At 39.3% G+C, this 12,440-nt stretch overlaps 1 protein-coding gene across 1 annotated transcript in view; it reads left to right on the plus strand.

Moving 5' to 3' along the window:
* LOC124721735 (RUN domain-containing protein 1-like) overlaps window positions 1-12,440 on the plus strand; it is a 182,325-nt gene that overhangs the window by 157,202 nt on the left and 12,683 nt on the right. Inside the window, exon 11 of the mRNA XM_047246836.1 lies at window positions 10,964-11,061. Within this exon, the coding sequence (XP_047102792.1) occupies window positions 10,964-11,061 (98 nt within the window). The remainder of the gene's footprint in view (window positions 1-10,963; window positions 11,062-12,440) is intronic.

Raw genomic sequence — 12,440 nt, forward strand, 5'->3', positions numbered from 1 at the left:
GATACGCCTGCAGTCAGATTACAATAAAATAAATACAATAAAAGAAGCTATGGTTGTATAAGAATATTTTTTTCTTCAGCACAATATTATGTACTGTAATAGTGACATAATATTAGAATTCCACATGATAAGAATAAACCAACCATTTGGTGAGAACTACAACATATGAAAATATACATAGGCATGTAATGATGAACAATTATATGGAGCAATCCAATTCATTCACACCAGCAGCAGCAAAACAACTCTAATGTCACATCCATATCAGAGGTTCGAGGATACAAATAGTGTAACCAAATGAGGAATTGCATACTGCATACAGTATTATGTAATATAGTAATCACATGATGCTATTAAAAAGTCTATTGATATTAAAGTATCACATAATAACAACAAACTAACCATTTGGTGAGAACTATAACATAAGAAAAATACATAAATGTATAATGTTTTCCATTATAAGAAGCAGTACCACTGAAAACAAAGAGCATAAAAACTGAATAATACCCAAAACCATTCCAACGTCAAGTCCATATCAGAAGTTTGAGGATACACGTAGTGTAACCAATTGAGACACCAATGCTAAAATCCCTTCTAATGGTGTCACACAAAACTGTAATTATTCATTTTATTACTACATATGTGCCCCTACTGTCAATCACTGACCAATTTGATTAAACTAATTTACAAGTGATCTGAACCTGGCGTATGCCCAACACATCTTATATTATCGTACAGCATCAGTATGAAAAATCTAACAGTGAATTTAACTATCAGAAAATATGTACACGTCTGTGGTCATAACCAGATGACCCTAGCCATGAAATGATTCCTGCATAATCTCTATGTCATATCCCATGGTATATATATTTTTTTAATATTTGTACCATGTGTGCTGAGTCATTATAGTATTAGGTCCCTACTGACAATGCAGGATATGTATTAAAGTAACTAAAAAAATTTCCTATGTCATGAAAATATATAAATTTAAAAGGGGGGGGGGGGGGTGTGTGAATAGAAGTGTCAGTATGGCTAAATGTCCAAACAATATATAGGTAGAAGCTGCTATCAGCAGATAACAGTGATGTGACCAGTGGGGAGGGGTCACTTAATAAATAAATATTTAACATGTAAATGTAAAATGTTTACAAAGTTGGGAGGGGGTGTCTAATGTACATGACGTTAACTACACACCAAGGAACTATGGTTGAACCATATTAAGTAACATATACATTGTACATCAGTGTGTGATCGTTGTAATATTGCCACTGATATGCCACAGAAAACACTGGATGACAATACTAAAACACACATAATTAATGGATATGTGTGTGTGTGCAAGTGTATACCCGTCCTTTTTTCCCCCTAAGGTAAGTCTTTCCGCTCCCGGGATTGGAATGACTCCTTACCCTCTCCCTTAAAACCCACTTCCTTTCGCCTTTCCCTCTCCTTCCCTCTTTCCTGATGAGGCAACAGTTTGTTGCGAAAGCTTGAATTTTGTGTGTATGTATGTGTCTGTTTGTGTTTCTATCGACCTGCCAGCGCTTTCGTATGGTAAGTCACATCATCTTTGTTTTTAAATATATAATTAATATCAGTTACATCAAAACTGTATTAATCAAAAAAATGTATAGTGGGTGAAAGACAGGAAGGAATGTAAATTAGAAAAAAAAAACAAAATTCAGAACTTAACTTATGACTAGCTAATCGAGGAAAATGACCCAAATATAATTTCATTTTTAAGTCACATTTCCTCCGCCCCCCCCCCCCCCCCCCCCACCCAGTCCCTCTTTTTCACCCACTATACATGTCTATATATGTCTTTACATAAATAGCTATTAATGAGTAGTAGATGTATGCTGTATCTCATGCACTGAAGAATCAAAAAAACTGATACACCTGCCTAATACCATGTGGGGGTCCCCCCGCGAGCACACAGAAGTGCCACAACACGATGTAGCATGGACTTGTCTAATGTCTGAAGCAGTGCTGAAATTGACACCATAAATCATGCAGGGCTGTCCATAAATCTGTAAGAGTACAAGGGGTTGGAGGTCTCCTCTGAACAGCATGTTGCAAGGCATCCCAGATATGCTCCATAACGTTTATGTGTGGGGAGTTTGGTGGACAGTGGAAGTGTTTAAACTCAGAAGAGTGTTCCTGGAGCCACTCTGTAGCAATCTAGGTGTATGGGGTGTCGCATTTTCCTGCTGGAGTTGCCCAAGACCGTCAGAATGCACAATGGACATGAATGGATGCAGGTGATCAGACAGTATGCTTGCATACATGTGACCTGTCAGGAGTCGTATCTAGACATATCAGGGGTCCCATATCACTCGAAATGCACAAGCCCCACAGCATTACAGAGCCTCCACCAGCTTGAACAGTCCCCTGCTGACATGCAGGGTCCATAGAGTCATGAGGTTGTCTCCATACCCATACACGTCCATCTGCTTGATACAATTTGAAATGAGACTCATCCGACCAGGCAAATATTGTTTCCAGTCATCAACAGTCCAATGACAGTGTTGACGGGCCCAGGTGAGGCGTAAAGCTTTGTGTCATGCAGTCATCGAGGGTACACGAGTGGGCCTTCAGCTCTGAAAGCCCATATCGATGATGTTTTATTGAATGGTTCCGATGCTGACACTTCCTGATGACCCAGTATTGAAATCTGCAGCAAATTGTGCAAGGATTGCACTTCTGTCACGTTGAACAATTCTCTTCAGTCATCACTGGTCCCATTCTTGCATGATCTTTTTCCGGCAATGTCAGAGATACGATGTTTTGCTGGAGTCCTTATAGTCACGGTACTGTCGTGAAATGGTTGTATGGGAAAATCCCCACTTCATCACTGCCTCGGAGATGCTGTGTCCATCGCTCATGCACCGACTTTAACACCACATTCAGACTCACTTAAATCTTGATAACCTGCTGTTGTAGCAGCACTAACTGATCAAACAACTATGCCAAACACAACACTATATACTGCCTGTTTACATATCTCTGTATTTGAATACATATGCCTGTACCAATTTCTTTGGTGCTTCAGTGTATTAATGATATATGTTTTAGTATTGTCATCCAATATTTGCTATGGTGTATCAGTGACAATCTTATAACATTACACACTGATGAACAGTGTATATAAGTTACTTATTATGGTTAAACCATAGTTCTTTGGTGCATACTTAACTCCTAATACCCTTGACACCCCCCTCCCAACTTTGTAAATTTTTTACATTTACATGTTATACAATTATTTATTAAGTGACCCCTCCCCCTTGTCACATCATTGTTAGCTGCTGATAGCAGTTTCTGCCTAGATATTGTTTGGACATTTAGCCATGTAGACAGTTCTATCCCCCCTCCCCCCATCCTTTTCAATAATAATTCTTGAGGTTTTATTCCTGCTTTTAATTTTATATTTAATATGTATCTACATAATGTGTTATGAAAGAATTTGTTTACTACATCTTATTCAGGCCAAAATACTACACTACATTAAATATGTACCTTTTCTGTTATTAGGGACCTTACACTAGAACGGTACCACATGCCAGCTGCAAACGTTCAATGGTTATGCCATCGATACAAAGATTTGATATTACTCACCCCCCCCCCCCCCCCCACCCCCCACCCCCATTTTTAAACTTGTACATTTTCTTGATGTAGGAATATTTTTAATTACTTTTAATATGTATTTTGATTTTCATTAGGGACCTAAAACTATAATGGATCTGCACACATTGTACAAATATTAAATAATATATATATACCATGGGATAGGCCATGGAGACATAGAAATTATATTACTCACATCTCTGCCTCCAAACTCTCATACTTTTACGATGAAGGAATAATTTCACACCTAAGGTCATTTTTACATGATCATAGATGTGTACATATTTACTGATAGATAATTCACAGTTAGATTTTTCATACTGATGCTGTTGGATAGCATAACATGTGTTGGCCATATGCCAGGCTCAGATCACTGGTAAATTTGTTTAATAAAATTGGTTAGTGATTGAGAGTAGTGTCAAACATGGTGTAATAAAATGAATTATTACAGTTTTTGTGTGACACCATTAGAAGTGATTTTATCCTTGGTGTTTTTATTGGTTACACTATGTGTATCCTTTAAATTCTGATATGGGCTTAACGTTTGAAATGTTTTGGCTGCTGTTTACTTTTTATGCTCTTTGTTTTTATTGATATTGTCTCTTACAATGTTTCAGCATTACATGTCTTTGTATGTTTTTCTTATCAAACAATGGAAAAGCCAGGATGGACTGTAACAATATTATGAAAAGGATAGTTCCTACTCACCATAGAGCAGAAATGCTGAGTCATAGATAGGCACAACAAAAAGACTGTCACAAAATAAGCTTTCAGTCAACAAGGCCTTTGTCAAAAATAGGTGACAGACACACACTCTCATGCAAACACAACTCACACACTCATGACCACAGTCTCTAGCAGCTGAAGCCATTTTCTTATGTTACAGTTCTCACCAAATGGTTAGTTTGTTGCTATTGTGTGACACTATTATGTGATACTTTAGTCACTAATGTGGAATAATGTTATGTATGCTTCTAAAAACATTGTGATGCCTTCAGGACATTTATTTGCACTCTCTCTGCAATTTTTACTGCCCTCTGCCCAATGGTTACAAAATGTAGTAGAACTACAGTAAGCAGATGTGAGCACAAAACAGCACACACATTGTTCACACCTCCTTTTCACAAACTGAGATTGCTAGTTATGATCTGTCTTGGGCTTAATTTTTTTTGGTAATGCTACAATGAACAGTTTCCCAACTCCTGGTGTTCAGTAGTCCAAACCTGACTCTTACTTTGCATATGTTAATAAGTTTCTATAAAAATTTGCAAACACAGCGACAGTTTGCACCAGGAGAAAAGTGTAAGTGCATGGAGTCATTAAATAAATGGCAAATTGAGCTGCTCCAAGCCTGAGGAACTTTATGGCCTCCTACACTTTTAATTAAAAATATGAAGGAGTTAATACACTATGTGATCAAAAGTATCCGGACACCCCGAAAAACATATGTTTTTCATATTAAGTGCGTTGTGCTGCCACCTTCTGCCAGGTACTCCATATCAGCGACCTCAGTAGTCACTAGACGTCATGAGAGAGCAGAATGGGGCACTCCATGGAACTCACAGACTTCGAACATGGTCACTTGTGTCACATGTCTGTACCCAAGATTTCCACACTCCTAAACATCCCTAGGTCCACTGTTTCTGATGTCATAGTGAAGTGGAAATTTGAAGGGACACGTACAGGCCGACATCGTCTGTTGACTGACAGAGACCACCGACAGTTGAAGAGGGTTGTAATGTGTAATAGGCAAACATCTATCCAGACCATCACACATGAGTTCCAAACTGCATCAGGATCCACAACATGTACTATGACAGTTAGGCGGGAGGTGACAAAACTTCGATTTCATGGTTGAGTGTCTGCTCATAAGCCACACATCACATCGGTAAACGTCAAACGATGCCTTGCTTGGTGTAAGGAGCATAAACATTGGATGATTGAACAGTGGAAAAACATGACGAGTGACGAATCACGGTACACAATGTGGTGATCCGATGGCAGGGTGTGGGTATGGTGAATGCCTGGTGAACATCATTTGCCAGCGTATGTAGTGCCATCTGTAAAATTCAGAGGCAGTGGTGTTGTGGTGTGGTCATGTTTTTATGGAGAGGGCTTGCACCCCTTGTTGTTTTGCATGGCATTATCACAGCACAGGCCTGCATTGATGTTTTAAGCACCTTCTTGCTTCCCACTGTTGAAGAGCAATTCGGGGATGGTGACTGCATCTTTCAACACTATTGAGCACCTGTTCATAATGCATGGCCTGTGGCGAAGTGGTTACATGACAATAACAACCCTGTAATGGACTGGCCTGCACAGAGTCCTGACCTGAATCCTGTAGAACACCTTTGGGATGTTTTGGAATGGCGACTTCATGCCAGGCCTCACTGACCAACAGTGGTACCTCTCCTCAGTGTAGCACTCCATGAAGAATGGGCTGTTATTCCCCAAGAAACCTTCCAGCACCTGATTGAATGTATGCCTACGAGAGTGGAAGCTGTCATCAAGGCTAGGGGTGGGCCAACACTGTATTGAATTCCAGCATTACCTATGGAGGGCGCCACTAACTTGTAAGTCATTTTCAGCCAGGTGTCCGAATACTTTTGGTCACATAGTGTATCAATCCTTTGTGCACAATAATAAACTGGATTCTAGTGGTCATATTCCAGAATGTTAAACAACAGTGGTTGTTCTCCTACACAAAAAAGGGTGACAAATCCTGAACTAGTAATTATCATCTATTTCTCTGGTTCCTATATTTTTCGAAATAACTGAATGCTGCAAATATGTCTGCATTTGTAAAATAACAAATCATGACTATGTCTCAGTATGGCTTCAGGTCCCAACTGTCAACAATCAAACCTATTGAAAATGTTATTTCTTTTGAGCAACACTCCTTTGAATTGAAACTGTTTGTTGAAGCTACACTAGTTGAGTTGAATAAGGCATTTGACTCAGTAAACCATAAAATATTTCTGAATAAACTGTGGTGTTATGATATCTGGGATTTGGAACTCTCCTTAACTGAATTGTACCTTAATAACAGAAAACAGATTGTAAACTACAACAATGAAAAGTGACACTTCCTCTATGTTACATAAGGAGCAGTTGCTGGACCACGGCTATTTATAATATTTATAAATTACGTGCCAAGTATCGTGCCATGTAAATCAGTGTTTGATACTGGTAATACAACATTCATAAGTTCTGAAAACTATGTGAACAAACTAGAATTACAAAGTGAAGAGTACTTTAAATTATCAAATCTGGTTTAATGGTGATACATTACCTATTAATTATGAAAAGGCTGCTAACATTATTTTCAGTTCTATCCAATGTCGACACTGAGTGTACATCTGCTAAAATCTTTGGTATTTATCCAGCTGTTGTGTTATTTATCTGTTGAGTAAACTGTACATTTGTGTTATTGAAAAACTGTTGCTAAGTTCTTATTACACTTTCTTCCACTTTCATCTAAGATAGCTTTATTTTGTGGGTTAATTACCCTTGAGCCAAAAATTTTTTCTCTGGCAGGTGTCCATCAGCTGCATGTCTGGAACATCCATATCTAAAATATCTTGCAGGCATCATTTCAAACTGTGCACTATATTAACAGTTCCATCTCTCTTCACATACAGTTGCCTGTTACTTACAAAAGAATACTGTAACAGGTACAACCTAAGGCAGCCTGTACATCATCATAATAATACATGCCAAACAGTAAAAATAGGTATACCTACAACTAGACATAAGAAAATGCAGTGTAGTTATGAATACCAAGGTGTGAAGCTTTTTAATAAATTACTTCCATAAGCACATTAGGTTTCACTAAATTTCTTCAAAAATAAAACCCAAAAGTGGCTGAAAGAAAAGACTTCCTACATACTTGAGGAATTTGAAAATTGCTTCGAAGATGATCTTAATTGCTAATTAATTTGAAGGACTGACTGTGCCTTCTTTCAAGAAATTGTGTATTTGGTCTTGTATAGCATTCTTTTACCTGCACTGCCTGGCAAAAAAAAAGCAACCACAAGACTTAATTGGATCACAGTGTAACATTTTAATCGTACATGTTATTCGCAGGTGTGTATAGGGGGCAGACAAATGGAAAAAAGTAAGTAAACAATTTATTATTTCAAAAGTAATTGCCATAAATGTTAATACAGTTATCCCACTATGAGACAAGACTGTCAGAGCCTTTATGGAAAAATGTTTGCAGTTGCATATGAAAGGCGTACAGTTTTTTGTCCAAAGCAAATCGACGACCTCAAATGTCTTTCTCCAGGGCTCCAGAAACATGGAAATTGCGTGGGGAGGGACGTGGGCTGTATGGAGGATATGTAAGGGCTTCCCAGCAAAACTTTGTAGTGTACTCCAAGCAAACTTGCCTACATGTGGGCTGGCATTGTCCTGCAACAGAATGATGCTGTCCGTCAACTTCCGGGGTGTTTGGACTTATTGAGGCACTTCAGCTTTTTGCAGTGTCCATGTACAGCTGTGTGTTCCAGAAAGTCAATGAGCAGTGGACCCTTGCAGTCAAACGGAAAGGTCATCATGACTTCCCCGGAGCTAGCATGCCTGTTGTTTCGACTACACTGCAGAAGTTTCACTGGGGAGGCCTTACACGCCCTCCATACAGCCCTGATCTTTCGCCATGCAATTTCCATATTTTTGGAGCCCTGAAGAAATACATTCATGGCCGTTGATTTGCTTTGGACAAAGAGGTGCAATCCTGGATACAATCATGGCTCTATAGGCATCCACAGACATTTTCCTATGGAGGCATTCACCGTCTTGTTGCACAATGAGATAAATGTGTTAACAGTTATGGTAATTACTTTTGAAATAATAAACAGTTTACATACTTTTTCCTTCTGCTTCATTACCATTTGACTGCCTCTTATACATGGCTAGAGTTATAATTCTCTTTGACAGGTAAACAGCCACCAGAGTGCATTCGTGTAATTCATGTTTATTGTTGCTGCCAGGTCTGGTAGGGCATATGAAAGTCAGAAACAGCACCAGATGATGAGTAATCACTGTGAAGGACATGGAGATGCAGCATACTCTTGTGAGACAGCATTATCAGCACTTGACAGTGTTTGAAAGAGCCCTCATTGTGGTTCTGCATTTGGCTGGCTGGTCATATGTGCAATATCCAGATTTGTGGGCTATTTGGATGTGGCAGTGGCCCAATGTTAGATCGCACAAGAACATGAGGACAAGCATACTCGTCATCAAAGTTCTGATTGACTATGTCTGACTACCACAAGGGAAGATCACCGTGTTGCATCCGGGGACATCTAACTCCTTCATGTCTGCGCCTGACTTTTGAGAACAAGTAATATATTCCTTGCAACATTCTGTACCATCCCACACCATCAGTTGGAGACTGGCAGCTGCCATACTAGGTAATTATTGCCGCACAGGTATTTGTGTTCAGGGATGAGTCGTGGTTCTGCAGTAAGCCAATGGCTGTCATTGGGGAGTGCAGCAGTGGTCTGAGGAGAGGTTACAATGTTTCAATGTTTTTGAAAAGCATAGTGGTGTGACTTCTAATGTCAGGGTGTGGAGAGCCACTGGGTAAGACTTCTTTGCAGTGACTGAGGGAACTGGTTGATTGGTTTGTAGGATTGAAAGGACCAGACTGCGATGGCCATCGGTCCCTTGACTGAGGGAACTGTGATGGCTCAATGGTCCGTCACATACAATGTGTATGCTCATGTGTTACCTCTCATGTGACGCTATTGTGGTGCCATTTTTCAACAAAACAATGCTTGTTCACACATGGCACATTTCTTTATGAACTATCTACATGATGGTGGTGTACTCCTGTGGCCAGCAAGATCGCCAGGTCTGTCCTTGACAGAATGTGTGGCACCAGCTTGCATGTCAGTTCTATCCCAGTGCCAATATTCAGGGTATCAAGGACCAAGAACAACATTTGAGTGTCTGCTTGCCTCAGGAGAGGATAAAACTCTTTCCCAAATGAATCAGTGCGTGGATCCAGACCAGAGAGGATGTAACATCATACTGAAAAGTGGGCTCATACTCCTAAGTTCTTTGTAAATTTAACTCAGTTTTGTAATAACTGAAAGAACATCACATACCATACTAACCTGTGAAGTTCCATTTCATTTCTTCCTCCCCTTTTGGATGGGTGTGGGTTTGTTCACCCCCCGCCCTCCCCCCCCCCCCCCCCCCCTCCTTCCAGGCAGTGTGTACGAGGGTTGGATCTTACATAGTGGCAACTATTTATTCACAACCGATACAAAAGAGTTACATGTTGCACCTGTTACTGTCCTTCAAAGTAGTCACCAGCGTTGTGTAGAACCTGTTATGGTGATTCTCATGTACGACTGTGATGGTGTTATCCCAACACATTACGTTCCTTCACAGCAGACCGTCAGTGCACAGTATTACTGTTTGTTTTTGGAGCACCACCTAGACCAGCTTTGCGAAAGAAGCAGCGACACTTTCTGCGCAACTCACCCATCATTTTTCACGACAATGCATGATTCGACAGACAGCAGACCACTCCATTTGTACCATCAACAGAACAGGCTCTGCTAATGGAATACTACACCTTTCACTTTGCTGGCAACAGGCTCTACACAACACTGGTGACTACTTTGAAGGACAGTAACAGGTGCAAACATGTAACTCTTTTGTATCGGTTGTGAATAAATAGTTGCCACTATTTAAGTTACAACCCTCGTATACATGCATTTGTTTCTGTGATTTGATTGATTTGTTTGTGTGTTACTGTACAATAAGCAATCATGTTTTCTCCAACATTTCAATCCCCAATGTAAAAGGTATTTTTAAAACAACTCATTATGACATTAGTTGCGCACAAATGCTTAAAGGTGGATGGATGTTTGAATGGAATGAATAAATGGATGAATGAATCTCGCTTTGCTAAATTTTAATTCACTTAGCTACTCCAACATTATTAAAATTGTAGTGGGTTATTATAATGTCATTCAGTATCTTTCGAATATTATTTGCCCAGGATTTTTGTGACTATAAACATAGTATGAAATATGAAATCAAAGCAACATCTGTCATAGACAAAACCAAAAAAGAGCAAAACTTGGAACATTACATGCAACTGATTCATTATGTAAACCTCGATTGCAGTCATCACGAAATACAAATTAATCTAATTCCTGCCCTTGATACGTGTGTGTGTGTGTGTGTGTGTGTGTGTGTGTGTGTGTGTGTGTGTGTTTTTATCCTCTGTTTCCGTTATTCTGTGTGCACATTTATGTACAAAGCATAATGTGACTGAAAAGTGTACTTCACGTCCTGTTTCTCATTAATTCTGTTTCAGAGCTTGTTGAGTGTCATTGGAAACATAATTGTTACACACGCAAAATACAAGAGAAGTTATGATTCACATCTTAAAGCATTTATATGTGCAGCTTTAAAGTAAGTGCACTTTATAACAACATACTATGTAGAGACAACTGCTCACACTGCACAACGAAATTAAAAGTGCCGCATTTTTTAACCCGGTGGTTTGTTCCCGCTGCAACACAGAATTTCAAAATTTTGTTTGAGTGTGGCTACAATCTTTCTCTTTAATGGTGCAGAAACATGACGCCCTGCAACATCAGACTTGGTATCAGTGATGCTTCTAACAGCAAAGTCTCATCACATGCGAAAAAAAGAAAAAGGAAAAGCCAGAGCTCACTAGTTCATGTTAGATGTTACGTGGTGTAATGATGTCACATTGGCACCAAATTCCACCAAAAATCTGCCCAGTGCCACCATGGATGTGTAACCATGGGAAGGTTGTCACACATCCTCTTAGTCACATCTCAGCCCATTCTCCTGATGCCCCAGCAATGGAGATCAGAGCTGTGACACCCAACATTGAAATGGTGCAGTTTTTTGTGCTGATTCTGAGCAGCAGTGTGTCCAAAATGTTTTCCTCAGACAACTGTAAGAAATTGTGTGATTTCAATGTCGGATGTCACAGTTCTGACTTCCATCACAGAGTCATCAAGAGAAGGGGTGAGATGTGGGTAAAGGGGAAGTGTGATGACCTTCCCGTGGTGTAACACATCCACCATGGCGCTGGGCAGAATTGGGGTGAAATTTGCTGCCAGTGTGACATCATTAATCCACATTACACTTTATGTGAACTTCTGAGCTCTGGTCTGTTTTTTTTTTTTTTTTTCACTTGTCGATATCTTGTTGTTTGAAGTGTTGCAGAGCCTGAGGGTGTTGTTGCAGGGTGCTATGCTTTTGCAATACAGGGGAAGTTTGTGCACACCTTTGAGCCAAATTCTGAACTTCTATTTCCCAATGGGTGCATATCACAAGGTTTCAAAAAAATTACTCCTTAATTTTGTTGCACAGTGTAGTTTTTAAGTTTTAGTTTCTTTGAATATCAAAGCCAAAGCTTATTTCTTGCTTTCCTAGGTTACATATAACTTGGTGAACCTTCTGTTGGAAATCATTGTAGTTTAAAATTCTGAAGTTATCTTAAGTGTGAGGAAAATGTAAAAAAGCAAGGAAAGGTAAATTGTGGAGACAGTAAGGCACTGTGTGATACAAGTGAGGAAACAAACCTATTTACTAGAGTGTAGACGAATAATGATTTCACTGTGTTCATTTGTGGAAATTGAGAAACTACCAACAAAATTAAGAAGTCAGTATTGCATATCACTTTTTAGTGCCAGATTCTGTATTTGATAGTTACTTATTAAAAATTGTAATCTGCTATTTTTCTAGAGTAACTCTGCTTTTCATAATTGTATAATTTTTTGCTAAATATATGGCTAATTTGGTACATACATACT

This window comes from Schistocerca piceifrons, chromosome X (assembly GCF_021461385.2).
Source record: "Schistocerca piceifrons isolate TAMUIC-IGC-003096 chromosome X, iqSchPice1.1, whole genome shotgun sequence".
Taxonomy (NCBI): Eukaryota; Metazoa; Arthropoda; class Insecta; order Orthoptera; family Acrididae; genus Schistocerca; species Schistocerca piceifrons.